A 22,089-nucleotide genomic window follows, 5' to 3' on the forward strand; every position below is an offset into this window, starting at 1 on the left:
TTGTAGCAGTGCCCGCTCCAGCCGAGAGACAGCACTCCCGGGCCCCAACGCCCTGCTCAGACAAGCAGGAGGAAATCTGAACCTCAGAAAGGCTTGAGTACCTTCTCTACCTCCACCTAAGGCAGGAAGCAGTGGGGCAATGAATGCCTAACACCCGCCTCAGGGGGCAGCAACCATCTCCCAGGGCTATGGGCTCTGCAAGATGGGGGTGGGGAAGGGGGTGGGGATGGGGGTGGGGGTGGGCGTGGGGAAGGGGGTGGGGATGGGGGTGGGGGTGGGGTGGGGAAGAGGGTGCCTGGCTCCTGCCCCTCCCCTTTCACTATGTCATTGTGGAAAAATACCAGCTTTGTCCAAAATGAATGCATTCACCTCGCCACAGATTACACTGTCTGCCGGTTGCTAATCTCTAAAATAAAGGGCCCGGATCCCTTTCCCCGCCCCGTGTTTTAGTCTCAGTATCTCAATTCCCAGGTCTCTGAGGCTTGTCACTTCTCGTCTCTTCTCTTGTCACAGCCTGAGCGCTGACATTAGCAGCTCTCAGAGTGACGTTTCAATTGAAGCAGGGAACGGCAGGTCACAGTGTGGGGAGAGGGATACTGTTTTGAATCAGTCATCATCCTGTCTCAGGCTTTCCTGACTCAGCCACAGGCTGACTGAACAGGAAGCTGCCCCCCAGCCCACGCCAACATCACCGTTTGTCTCTGTCGTCTGTCCACAGGTAAAGCCACTGAGGAGCAACACCCCCGGGATGGAGCAGCTCAAGTCAGGAGATCACCAATGACACTGGAGGGACGGGGTCCCCAGGGACACGCTTGGCCATCGTACCCCATTCGCTGGAGGAGGCAGGATGCGAGAGGAGCCCTCCTGTGCGCCCCGGCACACCCTCTGTTAACACCCTCACCACCCCGCCTTGTGACTCACGGCTCACCCTGCTCTGCTAGACACTGGGTCTCTCAGGCCAAGGGCTCCGCCCCTGCTTCAGCGTCCCCCTGCCTGGCAGACCACCTGGCCCAGGACGGGCGCTCCTCCCAGCCACGCCCACCCCCCCACCCCCGTCTGGGCCACGCCCTCTTCCCTTTCTCTTTGGGTCACTGCCATCATCCCCTCCCTAATCGCTCTCCTCCTGCTGCAGTCTGTTCTCAACACGGTGGCCAGATGGATGCGTTTAGAATGTAACCTGGGCCACGCCACGTCTGCACCCCAAATCCTGTATGAACAAACTGCAACCAGAAATGTATGAGACAGTCCAGGAAACGGTGAACCCAAAGTGAATACACGAAGAAGCTTTTTCATAGATTTAGGTGGGATGACGGTATTAAGGTTTTGTTTCTTTTACGTACGTGCTGAAATATTTAGAGACGCAATGTGATGCTGTTTGAAATTGCTTCAAACTCACCCAGCAGTGGGTGCTAGTGGGTGAGGGTGTGAAACCCACTGGCCAGTGACTCGGCAAGCGCTGCAATGGGCTTGGGGGATAAGGGGGTTACTTCACTTTTCTGTTTTTGTATATGTTTAATTTTTTTCATAATAAAACAGTTTTGAACACACTCAACAGCCCCACGTCGCTCACAGTAAAAGCCAAGACCCTCACAATGGCCCACGAGGCCCGACACGAACCTGCTCCCAGTTTTAGGACTTCGCCTCCTCCATGCTGGGCCCTTGCTCGCTCTGGCCACACAGGCCTCTGTGCTGACACACAAGCAGCCGCCTGCCCCAGGGCCTTAGCTCTAGCTGTTTCCTCTGCCTGCTCTGCTCTCCCCTCAGCTACCCGTACAGCCAACTCCCTCACCTCCTGAGAACCCGCCAGAACAGGACTTTCTCCGTGGCTCTTCCAGAATTGTTTATTTAAATGCTGATCAGCACGATTCTTTTCCTTGCCACCAGAATGTAAGCATCTTGAAGGCAGGGATCTTTATTCTTCTCACTGAAGGACCCCACTTGCCTAGAACAATGCCCATCACCCAGTAAATGATGAAGAAATATTTGCTGAACCAATGAATTTGTGGAAGGAAGGACAAGGGAGCAAAGAAGATGCAGGGATGGGAGAAGGGCTAGTAGAAGAAAAATGGCAGAGATGGGAAAGGACAAGAGAAACAGAAAAAGAAGAGAAATCAGGCCAGGGTCCTCGTAGGACGCTGGCAGAGGCTGAAGTAAAAGCCACGTGTGTGGCCCTTCCACTTACACACGCGCTTCCGAGCTGGAGACCGGGGAGCCGGATAAAAGCGGATGGACGTGAGCAAGTGTCCTCTCGGGTGGGGGGGGGGCCTCCCTGTGTCTGAATTACTCTCTTCAGTGTCCCCATCTGTTCCTGCTGAAATCCGCTCACTCCTGCGAGGCTGCCTCAAATACCACGCTCCCTGTTCCCAGCCCCATGGCCTCTCTCCACCGAGCTCCCTCTGTCCTCTCTACACTTACAGTCTTTATTGGTCCCCACGGAGGCATCTGGCTTCACTGTTCATGTGTCTCAAGTCCCACGGGCTGTGAGCTCCCGGTGGCGGAGACCATAATCTCTTCAGGGATCCCAGAGCATTTAGCGCAGCACCTGTGCTTCCAGGGCACTCATGGGCTTTGCTGGCTGACTGATGCACAGAAGGGAAGACGGGAGGAAGGAAGAAGGCCCTAGAGACACGCGGTCCTGTGTGTGCGTCCCTGAGAGGCGCTGGTGGCTGAGCCCGCTGTCCGCCCATGGACAGAGGGACGGCAGCCCTTCCCCAGCACTGTCAGGAGGCCTGGTACTTAGATGGAGCTCAGCGACTCAATATGTGCACCCCTACCCCAGTCCTACCCTGACTGCTTCTCTGGGTCCCCCTCTTTTACTCCTCAAATCTTCACTCTTGGGGCACGTGTCCAATCCCCAAGGCCCATGCCCCCGCTGCATGGGTAGCTGGTATTATTACTCTTAGGGGTTAGAGGTGTTTCTGGGAAGGACAACATACGAACACTTTTTGGGGTGCCAAGAAGTCATGGCCGAGGAAGCGTGGGCCTAGACAAGCAAGCTCCAGGCAAGATTTGTCCCCTCTCCGCTTAATAAGAGCCAATTAAATAAAGATATAGATTAAAGAAAAACAAAAAACCTTTGCAGTCATCCTTGCATCAAGAGTTCCACTCACCGTCTAACACTGTATCAGGAAAAGTAACACTTGGAGCACTTCAAGGCGAGAAGAGATAAGGGTCATCTAAACGTCAGTCACATAAGGCACAGGATTGCTGTTTTCTCCTAAGACTGTGCATGAGTGTGTCAGGAGAATGAGTCCCGTGACAGCTGCCACGTCCTGCTGCCCACCAAGGGCCCTGTGCTGGGCACTTTTTCTCACAACAACTCAGCCAGCTGGGTTGCCTTCCCACCATAACAAAGTAAAGAGGCTCAGAGAGGTTGGGTGTCTTAAAGGGTCACACAGCTGCTGAGAAGTAGAGCTGAGCTTCAAACCCAGGTGCATCTTGCTGCAAAGTCCAGGATCCTCACTCCATACAGAGGCAAAGGCAACCCAGCTTTGACCCATCTGACTGACAGTGAAACTGAGGCCAGGGCTGGTGATGTTGAGTGGGAGGTGACATATCCAAGGTCTTCTAGTAGGATAAGTGACTTCTCCCACCCGCCCTGCCTTCATGACACCCTACCATGCTCCAGAGCTAGCCTTCACAATAAGCTCCTCTTAGAATCCTGAGATTTCAAGATTGTTACAGGATGCAGAGGTGCTTGGAAACCAAAAGAGGAAGTTCACTGGTGGGTAAGGACAGGTTGGAGTCTGTGCTGAGTCACAGAAACAGGTCAGCCCACTTCAGAACTGAAGATGTACAGTGTGATCAGTGGGCCCAACCACCTTGGACAGAGTGAATCCCAGCAAATCTGTGACACCATCTACTTCACTGAGCTATGGAATCTCCAGGTCATATGTGAAGCCATACACGGGACTGCGGCAGCCTCTGCCAGATGCCAGCACCCTCACTTCCACCCATCTGTCAGGTTACCCGGACTCTGAACTAAAACCTCCAAGGGCAATGAGCTCACTACCACCAGGGGCTGCCTCCCGGTCTCTGGATGCATGTGCCCTGGAGCTGTTTTCTTAAGTGAACCAGTAAGATGCTACAAGCTTCACTATTCACAATAGCCAAGACACGGAAACAGCCTAAATCTCCACCGACAGACAAACAGGTAAAGAAGACACAGTGTATACATACAATGGAATTATTACACAGCCATAAAAAAGAATGAAATAATGCCATTTGCAGCAACCTGGATGGACCTAGAGATTATCATACTAAGTGAAGTGAGTCAGAAAGAGAAGTACAAATATCATAGGATAGCACTTATATGTGGAATCTAAAATATGACACAAGGGGCTTCCCTGGTGGCGCAGTGGTTAAGAATCCGCCTGCCAATGCAGGGGACACAGGTTCGAGCCCTGGTCCGGGAATACCCCACATGCCGCGGAGCAACTAAGTCCGTGCACCACAACTACTGAGCCTGCGCGAGCCACAACTACTGAAGCCCCAACTACTGAAGCCCACACACCTAGAGCCCGTGCTCCGCAAGGAGGAGCCACTGCAATGAGAAGCCCGCGCACCACAACAAAGAGTAGCCCCCGCTCGCTGCGACTAGAAAAAGCCCGCGTGCAGCAACGAAGACCCAACGCAGCCAAAAATAAATAAATAAATAAAATAAATTTATAAAAAAAAAAAAATAAAATATGACACAAATGAACTTATCTACAAAACAGACCCACAGACATAGAGAACAGACTTGTGGTTGCCAAGGGGCAGGAGGGCGGGGAGGGGATGAAGTGGGCGTTTGGGGTGAGCACATGCAAACTAGTGTATATAGAGTGGATAACAACAAGGTCCTACTGTAGAGCACAGGGAATTATATTCAGTATTCTGTGATAAACCATAATGGACAAGAAAATGAAAAAGAATGTATATATACGGATAACTGAATCATTTTGTTGTAGAGCAAAAATTAACGTTGTAAATCAACTATATGTGAATAAAACAAACTAAAAAATATGTTACAAGCTCAAGGGCCCGAGGTCAGGAAACATGAGCTGAGCCCTGACTCTGCACCAGGCACGTGCTGGGAACTGAGGACAGAGTTGAGGCCAGTCCCAGTTTGCCGTGAGGGCGCTGAGGAGAGAGCTGCCACGCCCTCTACCTTAAAACACAGTGTCAGGAGCTGTGCCTACTGGTGGATTCAAACCCATAAGGTGTGCACCGTTTGGATAAAAAGACAAGGGCTGAATGAAATGAAATACCATAAGACATTATGACATGGTATTCAAAAATAATGAAGATGTTTAGATCGGAGTGGCTAACAGCCTACTGGCAGACCTCTATTCTTTCATTGCTATTTTTTCTTATTCTTTCCTTAAGACTTAGCTCAAACATTACCACTTTCAGGAAGCCCTGGCTGGCCCCCAGGTTGGGTCAGTTGCCCCTTCCCTGTGTTCTCTCAGTACTGGGCATCCTCTACTGGGGCTCTGATCACACAGGGATGTGAGTTTCTATATACATGACTCATGGCAGACCACAGACTCATCTGCATGAGATGACCCAGGACCCAGATCAAGGCTGTACACATAGCCCACCCTCAACCATTGTTGATGAACTCAATCTAACCCTTCAATCTGCTTCCAATATTCATCCCAAGCTCCCAAGACTGGGGTCATCTCCTCTGTCTGAGCAGCTAAAATGGGGGGTGGGGGCAGTGTGGCTGAGTTGGGGCACCAGAAAGGAAAGACAGTTTACTTACTCGGAGACCTTGCAAACCAGGAGGTCCATCCTTGCCTCCTGGACCCATCAGACCCTTTAGAAGGAGGAGAAAGGGGAAAAAACAAGAGAGACAGACCACGGTAAATACTGAGTAAAGACCACAGGATATACTTGGCCCTGTCACTCTCATTGGATAGGAGAATACCATCCCATCCCAGTGGGGAAACTGGGAGGTTGGAAGGGAAAAAAAATCCTATTCCCTCAAATCTACAACACTTAAAATATGTGCACCTATCTGATGTAATTAAATGTGATTAACCACCAAGGTGTAGGCACCATCATTCACACTTTAAAGATGAGTACAGTAAGGACCACAGGCCTCGCATCACTGCTTTGTAAAAAGTGCACACAAAAGAGGTGCCTGGAATCCAAGTGTCTTTAGCTCTAAGCCTGGTGCCTTTGCCCCTGTATCTTGCTGGCTCGCCAAGAACTGGCTTGGGTTATCTGACTCTCCATCAACTGCGATATGCAAAATGAGAGTCTGGATAAATAAATAAAATCATCTGAGAAAGATCAATTTCCACAAAGCAAAACAAACAAAAAACAAAAAGCCAACTGGTGCGGAAAGAGGTCTTGCTGACCTAAGTAAAATCCTGCCCGTTACACCTCACTAGGTACCTGCTGCCCGACCTCAGACAAGTCACTGGGCATCTGTGGACCTCAGTTAGCTCATCTCCAGCGTGAGGACAATAAACTTTCCTCCCGAGTGGTTGTGAGGACCACGTGAAGAATGGGTACCAAAGCCCTGACAAAGCACCGCCTGACAGCACCTGCTTTATACCCAAATGTATTACTGAGGTCACCTAGAATACGGCATGAAACGGGAATGGGAAAATGAAAACTTCAGCTCTAACGGAGACTCTTATCACCAACTTTACGGGTGAATTTGGGCCAGAAATTCCCTCTCTGTGCTTCAATTTCCTCATCTTCAATAGTATGATTATCATGCAAACAGCTACTACTGCCACATTTTGCATAACTATTAAGTGATGGAATTGTATTTAGGTCTAAAGTCTTTTCCCTTAATAACACCATAAAAATGAGTACATGAATGTACAAACTGTAGTAATTAAAGGTTTAAATCTCCCTTCCTCACAAGGATTACTGCAGTGAGCTCAGGGCACACATCAAGGGAAGGAAGACCCTGCAGAAGTGAGTTTTCATTAAGCATCAAGAAACGTCTCACATCTGGTCTGCCCAGCTGGCCCTTCTTTATTGCACTCAAGCAAACGTTGCTAAAACTACCAGAACCTGTTTCATCCTGGGGCAAGAATCAAAGATGCAAGCCTCCTCAACAAGGATGGAGAATGCCACACACTGTTTATATTTAGAGAATGGGATATGTGTTCCTCTTTCTGGGATTGCTAAGCACAAACTCAAAATTTTCCATTCTCAACAGAAGTCACTGAAGCCAGGTTCTCAATCTGATTCAATCCAAAGAATATTTAGGGAGCAACTGCTCTGAGGAAGGCCCTGGGCTAGGTGCTGCTGGGGATTCAAAAAAGACAGAAATAACAATTGAGATCAGTATTGGGCTTAATAAGGCTTCACAGAACAGTGCTTCCTACATCAACTCATTTAACCCTCACAGCACATTTACGTAGGAAATGATGTCGCTGGCAATGATTTCCAACTTAGGAAAGCAGAAGAGGATAAGAGGGGTAGAGTTCAAAAACCCAAAGCTACTTGGTGGATGAATTGAGACATGAAACCAGATGCTCTGGCTCCTAACCCCAAGTGCCTTCCATGGCCACACTGCTCCTTATGAGCTCAGACTGCAATCAGGTCCCACTCTGATGTCCCTCTTGAATATCTGTCATGGGGGTCCCTCCTTCGTAAGCATGTATTAAGTTCCCACCATGTGATAAACTTGTGGATTTAGAGACAGGAGGGATATTGGCTGTGGCCTTAAGAACCTCACACTCCTGGTCTCTCATCACTGCTCCCCACTTTTCACAAGGTCTTTAGGTAGGCTGTTGGGTTTCTGAACTCCTTGCAAGGGAATTTCATCACCAACACCGTGCATTGTACTCAATCCCATTCTATCAAGAGTATCTAGCCCAGAGGACCTCTTCAGGACCCTGGACAGCTCCACTGGGCTACAGGGTTGAGGTATTCTGGTGTTTGCAAGTACTGAGGGTTCAGGATCCTCTCCTTGTCCTATACAATGGGTCACAGGAATGACACATGCAGAGAATTCTCATTAATCATCTAGAGATTGCAAGTGTTTACTCACAATTATTTCTTTTTCACACTCCTTTCACATGGATCAGTCCACGTGCTTTCATCCCTATATCTCCAGCCTTAATATTTCGATTGATATAAAATAAAGTATGTGACCACAAGTGCTTGAGGTTTCTTCCTTCTCTCCCTCCCTCATTTACCATAACAAAGTTTACATGAGGGGGAAGGACTGCCCATTATTACATCCCAGATCCCAGAGTGAGAGATCAAGAAGGCTGGCTGCCTCATGAGTTAAGCAGGGCTGAGCACTCTTAGCTTCTTATCCCTTAGTGGGAGCCACTAAGTTTAAGTAATTCTCTCCTTTGTGCATCTCAGAGGAGATACTGCTGCACTGTGCACTCAGGTATGAAAAGAGCATGGACTAGTCTGTCAGACAGATCTGGGTTCAAAGCTCAGTTTTCCTTCTTAGCTGTATAACTTTGTGCAAGCTACTCAGTATCTCTGTACCAATGTCTTCATCGGTAAAAGCAGAAAAATAACAACTTCACCCTCGCAAACTTAATATGCAAATGTCTGCATGTAAAGTATACTACAGTACAGATGGTCAGTACTTGCCAGTTATGCTCTGAAATATATGTGCATATATGCACGGAGAGCTAAATATCGACAGCACACTGCATTACCTGCATTATCTACTTTAAATCTCTCAACAGTTATAACAACGGTGGAGAGCTCTGGAAACCAAGCCTTGGAAAGGTTAAGCAAGGTATCTAAGGTTATAGAGACAGAAGGGAGCTTTTCTGACCTGAACTTTTCGATGTGAAATTGTTCTAATTATACTGGAATTAAAAACATCTTCTAAGTTTCTTCTAGTGTTGTCCCAGCAAAAACATATACATTTATCCTAATGAGGAATGGGCCTTATCATAAATCCAATTATAAACCTGATTTATGGACATTTCAAGATAAGAGCTGTTTTATTTCCTTCAGTAAAACAGTCACTTGAAAGAAGCAACAGCATGTTACCAGGAGGAGCAAAGGTCCAATCACTGACCTGTGGAATTTACTGTATTCTTATTAATTATCCTTAGTATCTGAACTCACATCAAAAATGATCACAGAGTCCCTTTGAATGGCCTCTTCCCAAATGGTTATTTACATATCATTAAATTCTTAACAGAGGGAGAAACCAAAGGCTGAAGTGTTCCAAACCACTGCAAAGTCAGTATTAATCAGAAACATGTGAAAAGCAAATGTGCACTGGAGATGATTCAACTGGCACTGAAGTATCCAATGTTTTTATTCCATTTTATCTGAAGGGAAACTGAAACCGCAGACTGAACACCAGAAACCCCAATCCTGGCATGTTTGGGACTGGGAGCCCTGAAGGCGGGCTGCCTGGGCTTCAAGTCCAGCTCCGCACTTGCTCACTGCATGATCCGTGCCCAGTGATTTCAGTCTTCAAGGCCCAGTTTCCTCCTGTGCTAGATGCTGACAACAACCCCTATCGCTCAGGGCGACGGGAGGAGCTTCTGAAATAACGCAGAGCTCGGAAGCGAGAATGGCTATGATTTTCCAGACCTAGAGGTGTGGACCCCAGGCTGGGGAGGGATGACTTACCGGAGCGCCTGGTGGCCCAGGAGGGCCCTGGTGACCTCGTGGTCCCGGGGCTCCCTGGTAACACAAGTCAAACTAGAATTAGTCATGACTCCCCGTCCTTATGCCCCGGGCCACCACCCATGACCCTTTGCTGACTCGGAGTTTTCTTCCCAAGTTCCCAAAGGGGACCCAGGGTGGGAATCTGCATTCTTGGCAGAGTCAACGTGACCTGTCTCTGAAGGGCTGCACCTGAGCTCAGCAAGCAGTGTCACCCCACGCCGGTGGCCTTCCTATTTCTGCCACCACCTAAAGCCCCACGATGGGAGGACCCACGTCCCTCTTACCTGCTCGCCCTTCAGGCCCTCTCTCTGCACCTGAGGGACAAACCAGACGTCAGCAAAGCCGGTGGCCCTTCCTTAATAGCCCCTCACTCCACTGCGTGGCGCGTGGCACACGGCATGCCGGGAGGCAGCAATTTCTGACTCGTCTCTAACTTTACCCCATTTTCAGTGGCAAAGCCTTGTATCCAGCTCGTGTCATCAGAACAGTCCCGCCTCATTCTCAGAGGCAACAACTCTCCCAACTACACAATCCTATCAGTATCTGAGTCCGTGATTCCAACCACTGGTGACTGCATCACTTACCACCGAGCCCGGTACCCCAGGAGGTCCTGCAGGCCCCATGGCACCCTGCGGAGAAAGGACAAACGTTCCAACAGAGGGTACTTTGTTCCCTTTGTGCATATACATACGCATACATACACACACGTATATATATACACTTTCTTTTTCAGATTCTTTTCCATTATACGTTATTACAAGATATTGAGTATAGTTGCCTGTACTATACAGTAGGCCCTGTTGTTTACCTATTTTATAGATAGTAGTGTGTATCTGTTAAGCCCAAACTCCTAATTTATCTCTCCCCCCTTTCCCCTTTGGTAACCATAAGTTTGTTTCCTGTATCCGTGAGTCAATTTCTGTTTTGTAAATAAGTTCATTTGTATCATTTTTTTTTTAGATTCCACAAATATGTGGTATCATATGATATCTGTCTTTCTCTCTCTGACTTACTTCACTTAATATGATAATCTCCAGCAATCCCACTCCTGGGCATATATCCAGACCAAACTCTAATCCAAAAAGATACATGCACCCCAACGTTTACAGCAGCACTATTTATAATAGCCAAGACATGGAAGCATCCTAATGTCCATCGACAGATGAATGGATAAGGAAGATGCGGCACATATATACAATGGAACATCACTCGGCCGTAAAGAGAATGAAAAAATGCCGTCTGCAGAACACGGACGGGCCTGGAGACACTTTGTGACACCTGCTCCTGCGGGCTCCCACACCCCCAAGGCCCCTGCTTCCATGCAAGTCCTCGGGACCACCTCCTTCTCTGTGCTCCAGCACACGCGCCATCACGTGGGCTGACTGACTGAACAATCTCAAGTGTTCTGTCTCGTTCATGTCTCTGTGTCAAGGCTGTAGGAGCCTTGCTCTCACTTGTGTACCCAGTGCCTAGATCTGGCTGGCGCTCTTCCCACCACTTTCCTGCTCAAGAGCATCCCCTGCTCCACTAACCAGTGAGCACCTGCTCGTAGCAGGCTCTGCACTACGCACATCAGGAGCGTGATTACACCCTATGGTGCGTCCTCTGTGCCCGGTCACGGTTCAGCACACGGTCAGCGCTCAGTAAATACTCAGCAAGTGATAACTACCACAGACGCTGTGATGAGGCCTGTCCATTTTCACCAGATCATGATGGACAGAAGTTTTGTTTTCTGCCTCCTCTGCCTTACCGCCAGGCTCTGATGGCTGTGGCTACGTCAGGTTTTCCAGAGCGTGGGCTACATCCTGGTTCTACATTGGGCACATCTGTCGACAGAAAAATCTTCACTGTTATTACCCTAGTGCCCTATAGCTAAAACGAGGACACTGCTTGTAGCCAATGTTCCCACATGTAGCTTGGAGATATGACTGCATTTTCCCTAGAGGCTCGCTCAGGGAGCACAGGAAGCCTTGAAAAACTACTGTTTAATAAGTTGGCAAAGAGTAAACGAGTTGCTGGATAAATAGGAAAGCATCTATTAAACCCTAAGGCCGAGGAGTAAGAATGAAGGACTCAGGGCACGTCTGTCACCCTTCATTGCATTTGAGTTCTATCTTATGGACAGGACCTGTTTCCTCTGACTGGTGCGGTCACAATTCTGATGGTCCCACTGCTTTCTTAGACTTGGAAAAACTCACATCTCTTCACATAGCATCAGGTGTTTTTCTAAAATCTCAATTAAGAATGTCTTTTTAAAACAGACTATTTTTAGAGCAGTTTTTAGCCACACAGCAAAGGTGCGTGGCAAGTACAGAGTTAATGAGTGTCGGTTTTCCTTGCTGTACCTGTCTTTCTGTTTCTCACATGCAATAACCGGGTCCTGCCTCAGACACGTGTTTCCATTCTCGCTTTTCCTTTCCATGACACCACCACCCACATACACACAGGTGCACACACATGCTCACACACGGCACTCTTTATCACCCTATATCCTCTCCACACACTTCCGTGACCTGGATGCAAGCCCAGTTGCACGCAATCAGCACCCAGCTCGGGTGTGTCTTCTCCATTCCCCCACGAGCCTTCTTCAACTCTCCCAAGCAGAAGTCTTTTTTCCCAAAACTCCCCCAAACCTTATTAATATTTTGCTAATATGATTGTTAGAAGACATTCTGAGCTATACTGTAATACTGTTGTGTGGCTGTCTTAAATGTACAAATATATAATATATATAAATATTGATACATATAAAATATATAAATTATTATATATAAATGAGAGAGAGAGCATTATGTGGCTGAATAATGAATCTTTTGAGGTTCGTAACTGTATCTTTCTTCTTTTATTTACACCCTGCCTCATTATTACATCTATTTTTATTGTCTTCATTGTTGCATTTCTCACCATCATTACACCACAAAAGTGAATTTCAATGATAGTTATGAAATCAATTAATCAACGCATGTTTTCTCACTTGCACAGGTAATGTTACAGACTATGAGATCAAGTGTATTAAACCATTATTAAGGAAAACTAAGATCCTATAGTCCATCCATAAGAATTGTGTATGTATAGCTAATAGGTATCGGATCCTTTTAAAATGCCTGGCCTTGTTCCAAGGACTTGACATGAAGTAAATTTTTTCCTCTCAGATACTACCCCACCTTAGAGGTGAAGACGCTGAAAAAGCCAGTCTGTCCTTGAATCACTTTCTTTCCACTACGTGGGTGTCATGTTTTTCAAAGATCTATTTTATCCCTTGGGGGAGTCAGCCTCCAAGATGGCCCCTGCCTCCTGGGATTCACATCCTGTGCAGGACCACGCTGTACCACTGCTCATCTATGTGGCCAGTAAAACACAGCAGAAGTCATAGGTACTGCTGCAGGATGAGGTTATAAAACATGACTGTGGATTCCGCCTGCCAAACCCCAGTCTCAGAGAGCTTACAACGCACTCTAGGGAAGTGATTTCCACTTCTGTGAGCAGCCCTAGGGAGAGGACCGTGTAATGAGGCCAATGGCCACCAAGGAACTGAGGCTTCCAACCACACTGTGAGTGAGCTTGGAAGTGGATTCTTCAGATGACATAACTACACCCTGGCGACAGCTCGGCCTCCTGGGAGACCCTGAGCCACGGGAGCCCAGCCGTGCCGCTCCTAGATTCCTGGCCCTCAGAAACTGGGCGAGACCACACTTCTCAGGTTCAGGATGATGTGTTATGCAGCAGAAGATAACTAATATAACCATGGAGTCAATCCATTAAAACTCTTAATACAGAATAGGTAGAGCAGCCCCGATATTGAGGTCTGTGGTGCGTCATCGTATGGGCAGGCAGATCTATACACCTTGGTCTGTAGCCACTGTGGCGTCTTGAACAAGACACCCTACTTCTCTGGGCCTCTGTTTTCTCATCTGTAAAGTTAGGGGGGTTAAAAGGTCAGCTCTATGGTTCCAATGACTTTCTCAAATTGTAAAGCAGCTAAGGTTTGTCCCAGTGATGTTCTCTCAGAATGAGCTGGGACACATTCTATCACCTGAGAACCACTGGTTTCTCGACTCTTCCAAATGAATGCCCCACGTCATACCGTGACCCTTGACCGCGTCTTCCCATTTCTGCTGCATTCATCGTAAGAAGCAATGTACAACTCAGCTGCTTACCAATCAGGAGGGGCCAAACACCTCTATAAATCAAGTGGAAGGCTGGAATTTATAACACACACAGACACACACACACACACAGTATTGGGAAAGAGTTGTCACCTAGATCCAAACTTTAAGAAACATTCCCTCTTCAGGACTTGAAATAAACTATTTATTTTAGGCTTTAGCATCCCCTGTCAAGGAACTGCAAGAATACATTAAAACCCTGACACTAGGATAACATAACAATGTAAATCTCAACTCTAAAAATACCTCGAGAGAGAATAATTAACTCAGCTAGAATGGAAGCCCAAGTGCGCAAGTTTGAATGAGATCAATACTCTCCAGCCACCTTTCCTAAACAGAGGCTTTTTTGGCTTGTGTATCTTTTTATTTATTTATAACTATGCCCTGTCTGCTTCGGTAAAGAGTCAGAGCAGCCTTTCTCTTTCCCTTTGTTTTCAGCACGTGCCGAGCGAGAACTCGTCTGGATAGGGCAGCGACCTTCACCCGAACCCTGCAGTGTGACGCTGAGAAGCGCGGCAGCCCTGGTCTCACCCTTCTTGGTTTAGCTGGATTTCTCCTGCTCCCCCCCAACCTCTCTCCTAGCTGCTCTCAGACCCAAAGTCTGATGTATCTCCTAAGGGCCTAAGATCTGGAAGAAAATCTTTCTCTTGTACTCAAATGCAGGGCTCTATTTCATCACTCCTCCCACTATAATCCAGAACACAGCACACCTTCTTAGTTTCCCTCTGTGACCCTGAATGCCTGGGAAGGTTATTATCTTCATACGGTTTCACCGCACTTCACAGTTTACAAAGAAATTTTACATGCAGTTCTTTCTGTTGAGATAAAGAAATCCTAAGCAGCAAATTCAGTGAGTTAAGCCTTGTTGGGAAAATGCTCTAAAATAGATGACCAGCAGGGTGAGATAAAACCTTATTTTATTTATGAAATATCTAGCACATTTTCAGGAGTATAATTCTGGTTAAAAAAAAAACAACAACTAAATGTTGCAGAGGAGAGAGAAGGAGAAAAGGAGAAAGAGGAAAAGGCGTCTGTGCGGTTTTCTTTTGCATTTGTTCATATCTGCGTTAGTCCAAAAAGCCATTTAAGGGCAGCACAATATCTTAATATGTCCGGATGTTATATAATAGGGATTGTTGTTTGTTTTTTAAATAGATTTTTATTCCTAAAAGTAGAAAAAAATGTTTCAGTACAATAACCAGACATTTCTTGTAGGCTGAGTTCTAACGCCTGACTCACCACCTTTGTCTGCACTCTGCTCCCAGAACTCCAGCCTGGGCCCTCCAACACACACACCCCAGGCGCTGATTCGTTCAGCTCACACACCTGCTTGTCAAGAGCCGTCTGTCACCCCAGGGCCTGGCTTACCTTTTCTCCCTGGGGCCCTGGCACGCCAGGAGGGCCGGGTCTTCCCTGGAGGAAAGAAGGAAAGGGAGGCCGTCAGGGGCAGCAGTGGAGAAGGAAGAGGCTGAGGCCACTGCACCTCCAAATCTGTACCTGGCCTTTTCCCCAGAAGGCACCAGGCCACTTTGACAAGGCTTCCCAGACTGCACTTATTGCTAGAAAGTTCTTCCTCAACTAACCCAATGCCACCTCCATGCGGTCCCCTTTGGACTCACAGATGCATCTTCCCACGCCATCCTACACTTGCCTTTATTTTCCACTTAACAGCGTATCTCAGAGAATATGGTATCAGGACATTAGAAGCTCTATTAATTTCCACATTAATTTTATATTATTCTCCTGTATCTACTGATGAGCATTAGGGCTGTTAGTAATCTTTTACTCTCGGGGACAGGACTGCACTGAATACAGCACTTTGAACACGTGTGCGTCGCCCATGGCCTTTACGTTAATGATCACGTGTCGTACTGCTGAGGTGAGAATGGATTTAACGTGGTGTGTCCTCTGGAATCCCTCCACTGTGGCGTGGAGGAGTCCACGTGTGGCCGTAAGCTGGGGGCTGGTCGCTAACCCTCCTGGAACCCCCAGCCGAGTGGGACAAAGGCCACAGCCCCCAGGCCCTACGAGCTCTGCACAGGTCCCAGTCCTGTCCGGCCCCCGGAGCCAATGCCTGCCTACCTGCTCTCCAGTGTCCCCGTGCTTCCCGGGGAATCCATCCAGGCCTCTCTCCCCCTGGCAAAAGAAGGAAAGAGAAGAAATGAACAACAGAGGGACATCCCCGGGGTCAATGTCATAAAAGAGGAAAGGCAAGCAAAGGCCCTTAGCTCCCGAGCATGCTCTGTTCTCCACGAGGCACCAGGAGAGCCAAACACACACACACAGCAGCCGCGAGTTTATGTGTATGGGGGTCAAGGAGCATACGTTAAAGGTCAGGGAAACCACATTCCCATCTCTGCTTCTCATCTAAATCTGTGACCAAGTGAAGACCACACAGCCTCTTTGAACCACACAGACTCCTTATCTCATGGGTCTACATGGGGGTCAAAAAAAAAATAAATGCACGGGGCTTGTAACACAGCTCATAAAACTGTGGACACATTTAACACATCATTCATCCATCCAGGAAGCACGTATAAACGTCCACTGTTCGCAGTGCCTGGTACAGACCTAAGAGTTAATTTGCTGGAGCACAGTGGGCTACCATCCACACAACTCCACCCATCAGCTTATGTTCACACAGGTGGGAACTCTTGTTAGCTCTGGAATCTTGGGCAAGTTGCTTCACCTCTCTGAGATGTTTCTGTTGCCTGTGTTTCTTGGGGATGAAAATTATCCCTTCTTTGAAAGATACGGATGACCAAGGAATGAGGTGACTTATCTAAAACGCCTGGTTATGACGGCCAGTGGATAAATACCAATGCTCTCCTCCAAGCCATGCCCGTGATGCTGGTGTGTTCCCCTCATGGCTGACTCGCCGGGTCCAGTGTCCTTCTCCCAGCTGGGACCTAAGAGCTCGGCTGATGGAGAGAGACCCCTCCGAAAGGTGGGTTCATGCTGGTACCAACAGCCTGTGGCACAGCCTCCAGCAGCCCAGGTTCCTTCTTGCAGTGCCTCCATTACAGCAGCTTCTCTCGTTTCCAAGGGCCATGCTTGCCGCTCTCTGCTGCTCCTCGGTGCCCTCGGGGCTCAAGTAAACGTCACCCCTTTGGCCTTTTAGTCCGGATTCCACATCCCGTTCTTCCCCAGCATGGTCTCATATGTGTCTCCCTCACAGCTCTTAATCCAATTCGCATTTATTCTCCACGTGACCACCCTTCTCTCCCGTCCCCCAGGAGGACACGGGCTGGGTTCACTCTTTTCATTATTGCGTCCCCGGAGCCCAGCCTGGAGATGCAGTGTGGCCCCAGCTGACACGACTGAATGATGCAGCACTGCACAGGGGAAGGATTCTGAGCTCTCCTTCTACTTCCCTATAACTTTATTTCTTAAGTTCTTTCTTTCCTTTTTTGTTGTTGTTTTTTTTTGCGGTACGCGGGCCTCTCACTGTTGTGGCCTCTCCCGTTGCGGAGCACAGGCTCCGGACGCGCAGGCTCAGCGGCCATGGCTCACCGGCCCAGCTGCTCCGCGGCATGTGGGATCTTCCCTGACCAGGGCACGAACCCGTGTCCCCTGTATCGGCAGGCAGACTCTCAACCACTGCGCCACCAGGGAAGCCCCCCTTCTTTGTTGTTTTAATGTTGGTGTGCCTTTCAGGACGCTGTTTTGAATAACTGAAGATTCCTGGTTTTCTGCTCATCTTTGCTCTGCTGGTCCTGGGTGCCTGCCTGCGGATGCTGACTGTATACCCAGCCCACCTCTGCTGACTGCAGGGTAAGGGCGGGGCTTCTTTCTCTCAATCTGGGGTCAAAAACTGATGCTTCCCACTGGACAGTTCAAGCCGAGGTCAGGGGAGGAGATGCCCAACTCTGCTGCTCTAAGTGCGGGGCCTCAGTTAATCACTGACAACTGTCCCCGGCTCCCTTGACTCCCCAAATCCACTGACTTAGCCTTAGGATTGTTCCAGCACCTCTCCCCGCTCTGCAGGCTGCACTGTAGTTTCCCTCCACTTTGCATCTATGTAAACTTAACCATATATATTTCCTATCTTTCAGAAATGATTTTAAAATCCTGGAACAATGATGTACGCGTTTCTATTTTCAAGCACTCATATATTATCTCTTTTCAAGTCTTTCCATCACACGAAGTTCGGGGTGAACAGAGAGGAGAGCCGCCTGCAGTTTCTCTCTCTGCCAAGTGATTCCACGTGTGCTACTGCATCTTCTTTTCGTCCGAACGCTATGGGGTTGGCAGGTTTGAGGGTGACTCTGATGAGGAAACGGAGGCCCTGATGTAAGCCACTTACCCCAGCGAGGTGTGACTGCATTGGCACCAGAACCTGGATTCCCCTGACCCTCAATCTTCTATGTCTACCACCCCGTGGGGTCTGAGCAGAGGCCCCTAGAGGACCCCAAGCATCTCTTCCATTGATTCCCAGAGCAGCTGATCTGGCAAGAACGCCAACCCCCTCATTTTACAGGGGAGGAAACTGACAACCTTAGGAGGTAGAGCTTGTCCAAGGTCACACAGAAACTTAGCGATGGAGCCAGGACTGAAGTCAAGGCCTCCGGACTTCCATTCCAGAGCTCTCCTCGTGGCGGGCCAGCCTACTGAACGTCCCCCAGGGCACTTCCACAGGGCTCAGCAAAGGAAGGAGTGTTGACCAGGTACTGTTTCACAAATCCTACCTCGCAGCCCAAGTCCCTATTTCTTAACAGCCTTGCACTTACTCATCAAGGTCAGTGGAGCCCGGAGGCGAGACTTCTCCCAGCTGCCACTCAGGACAGCTGCAGGGTGCAGGGCTCGGGCTCGGCTGGACATGGCATCGGCGGTCTCTCCCTGGTCAGCACACAGAGAGTGGGGCAGGAGGGATGCGACTGGGGTGCTGATAGGTGTTTGCCTCCAGGAGCAGGGGATGAGAGAGGGAGGGAATGAGCAGGAGAGGACGGACGAGGGACAGAGATGAGCCGAGGGACAAAGAGGGACGGAGCCGGAAGACAGAAGATGGCATTCCGAGCGGGTCTTTAACTGCAACACCCTCCGAGCCCTGCTGGGACAGGAAGTGGGGCGGAAGTCACAGGGAAGCATGGGGTCAGCGTTCAAACTGCGCGAGCACAGCCCACCAGAAGCCTGGAATATGCAAATCAAAGCAGACTCAATCCGTGTCCGCAGCATCTTCTGGGTACCAGGAGCTGAACACACACTATCTCCTTTAAAATTCACATCAATCCTATGATACACTGTCCCTGCTTTCAGTAAAGGAAACAGTCTCAGAGATTAAGTATGCCATCCTGGCTCACACAGTTCAAGAAGGGGAGATCTGGTATTCACTGTCTGAATCCTGGGGGCTTGCAGTGAAGGCAGGGGGCGGGGGGCGGGGGCTCCCCCAGGCCAGGTCCACTTACTGTTCTAGGTCTCCGACAGCAGAGGGCACACGCAACCCGCTTAAAGCACAAAACCCGCCCACAGCCCCTGCCACCTAGGCTGCCTAGTCTTGAGGACCCTGAAATCTCCGTGTCCCTCTGCACATTTAATGCGGGAGGGTGTGTGTGGTGTGCTTCTTCCACTGGGCACTTGCTCCATAAAGATTTAACCACATGCACCCAGCACACAGGAGAAAGTCAACAAATACTCATCCCAGTAACACCTGGTGGGCAACACTGCCAGCCCTTCCAGAGCTACGTGGATTGAAGGCCATGGTCTTACTGACGACTCATCGTAAGACAGAGTTGGGGGCTGGTGTGGGCGGGATGCACCGTGGCTACAGTCCCTTCAAAACTCCCACTCCCTTTTGTTAAATGTTCAGGGGGTGCCTATCAGGTGTCAAGTCCTGTAGCTGCTCTCACAACTAATTTCATCGGATCCTCAGGGTCACTTCCTGGGACAGATGGTGTTACCTCTAAATGTTAGATAAGGACACAGGTCAGAGAGACTAGAAGCTGGTGTGAGGTCCCAGAGCTGACAGAGGCAGGGCCAGGGTAAGACTGGTCCTGTTGATTCCAAAGCTGGTGCTCTGACCGTTTCACTCCAGTCCCCAAGGCCTGGGCTTCCCTAGTCCCAAACCAGGGCGGGCAGGACCCCTGGAACGTCCTCCCTGGGGCCTCAGGAGCTCGACTGCCACACTCACCCACCCGAAGTTGTGTAGGAAGCACGGTTTCCAGATAGAAGAGCCGGGGCCGCCGTGTCCAACTTCTGGCCCCTAGGGAGTGGACTCCTCTCTTTGTGACTAACTAGATACACTGTACCATTTGCCAACTGCCCCAAGCCCAAAAGCCCCTGGACAACCCATTCGGGCCTCACTGCCCCTCAATCACTAGGAGGTGCTTGTGCCTACAGAGCCTCCACGCCTCGCTGCGCCTGCAAGGCACCTTCTGGAAGATGCCTGAAGCAAGGGCTAACTCCCGGCCCCCACCTCCCAGAGGAGGCCCTGCCACGCGGCTGACGGAGGTGGCCTAGCGATGCGTGGCCACTGGCTCTCTCTGGCCCAGCTCCACGTCTGGCCAAGCCAGGCAGCGGGATGCGCCTGTCTCAAGGGGAAATGGAAACTTCCTTCTTGCTGATTTAAGAAATCTGAGAGGTTCACAAGAAAATAAGCTGTTTTAAGTACTCATCAGATATAAGAACTGGAAAGGAGCCTAAGAGATCATGCAGCCCAGGCTTCTTGTTTGACAGATGGGGAAACAGAGGTGCAGAGAAGGAACCAGCTCTCCCCAGGGTCACGGAGAAAAGTCGTCAAGGGAGCCGGAGCTCAGACCCAAAGCTGAGCTCGCAGGGCCCAGGTTATGCATGCCCCCATCTTTCTCTGTCGGGCTGTTTCTATACTCTCTCTCTCTCCATCTCTCTCTCTCTGACTCCCCACCCTCCATAAATATGGCACATGTTGCCCGGCACTGCTCTAAGCATTTTACAGATACTAACTCATTTAATCCTCATGGTAGCCTTACATAACAGATAGTTACTCTCAGCACTGAGGAAACCTGAGACTCAGAGGTTAACTAAACTCTCCAAAGGTCACACTGCTTGCAGATCCCAGAACTAGGATTGAACACGCAGGCAGGCTGGCTCCAGAAACACTGTGCGGGGCTTCCTCTATGCCACGATGCTGCTGCGTGGTGCAGCCTGGGGAGACTGAGGCTGATGGGTCACCGGCTGGACTTCCTCTCCTGGGGCTCCCCTGCAGGCGGGCCCCCACTTCCCAAGCTTCCCTGCAAGGTGGTGCCTGCAGGGGGCAGGGCTGTGGCCGGTCTGAAGAAACAGTCCCCGGCGAATGTCGACCGTTCAGCCCCGTGTGTCCTGCGGGGAAAGCCCAGATTGGGAGTGAGACGTTTCCAGCACCTGCTCGCCTTATAACGGGCTGCATCAGGAAACACATCGCCTCTGGGCTCAGTTTCCCCCTCTGGACAATAACGGGAGATCTCCAGGGTTATCTGCGGTCCTTTCCAGATCTGATAATTTAGAATTTTGACAGGAATGCAGCGTTTCTTGGCTGGAAAAAAAGTCTTAAGACTCCAAAAGCTTAATGGACAAGCCGCCCAGCATTATATGGGAAAAGGCTGTTACTTCAAAACAGAACTTTGGGAAGAACAAAGCACTGAGTGTACAGACTGAGTTCTCCCCTGAAACACAGGTGGGAGAGGACACGAATGTTTGTGGATGTGTCAGTTATGTGCTGGACACTTTGATTCTGTGGTCATCCAAGGTTCCAGCAAGATTCAGGGAGGCTGTGCATGTTTCCATTCCGCAGATGAGAACTGAGGTTCTGGTACATCAAGTGGCCGGCCCAGCTCCTCTGGGGCTGAGCTGGCTCCCCCTAGGCCCGCGAAGAGTCCTCAGCTCTGTACTTCAGTCTCGACTAAAACCCCGGGCAATGCAAATTCCTCAGAAGCTCAGCTTAAACTGCTGCGACCAGGTAGCTCAGGAGGCCATCTTTCGGACGGCGCAGTGTTCGTGCTCTGCTTTCTGTCGGTGACATTTCCCGGCTTCCATGACGTGGTCCATGCAGCTTCCTGTTCACCATTTCATCCACTCCGGAGGCTTCACCTAAGCCTAAGTGCTAAGATGCATCTTCTAAATCCACCCTATGCATCTCTAAAGAAGTCCAAGTTCACACGCCTGCTACTGAAGGTCCTCTGTAATCCGAGTCCGACCTTGGCTCCTGCATCACTCCTCACCTGGTGCCCAGCGCATCGGTAGATGAGGCCTGGCCAGGTGCTCCGTGTCAGGTACTACCCCAGGGCGTGAGGCCCCAGAGGTGTATGAGGTGAACAGGGTGTGAGCGGCGTGCTCAAGTTGCCAGGGGGCTACAGGCGTGTGT

The 22,089-nt window shown here is 49.6% G+C and overlaps 1 protein-coding gene across 7 annotated transcripts in view; it reads right to left on the bottom strand.

Annotated features, from left to right (window-relative positions):
- Positions 1 to 22,089, bottom strand: part of COL22A1 (collagen type XXII alpha 1 chain) — a 261,252-nt gene that overhangs the window by 121,071 nt on the left and 118,092 nt on the right. For all 7 annotated transcript variants that reach the window (XR_007472957.1, XM_049700887.1, XM_049700886.1 and 4 more), the window contains 6 exons: positions 15,858 to 15,911; positions 15,144 to 15,188; positions 10,194 to 10,238; positions 9,894 to 9,923; positions 9,571 to 9,624; positions 5,747 to 5,800 (listed from right to left, as the gene is read on the bottom strand). Coding sequence is in view for 6 of the 7 variants with exons in the window: in XM_049700887.1 (XP_049556844.1) it covers positions 5,747 to 5,800; positions 9,571 to 9,624; positions 9,894 to 9,923; positions 10,194 to 10,238; positions 15,144 to 15,188; positions 15,858 to 15,911 (282 nt within the window). In the remaining variant the exon portion in view is untranslated. The remainder of the gene's footprint in view (positions 1 to 5,746; positions 5,801 to 9,570; positions 9,625 to 9,893; positions 9,924 to 10,193; positions 10,239 to 15,143; positions 15,189 to 15,857; positions 15,912 to 22,089) is intronic.

The sequence above is a fragment of the Orcinus orca genome, chromosome 17 (genome assembly GCF_937001465.1).
Source record: "Orcinus orca chromosome 17, mOrcOrc1.1, whole genome shotgun sequence".
NCBI classification, from domain to species: Eukaryota; Metazoa; Chordata; class Mammalia; order Artiodactyla; family Delphinidae; genus Orcinus; species Orcinus orca.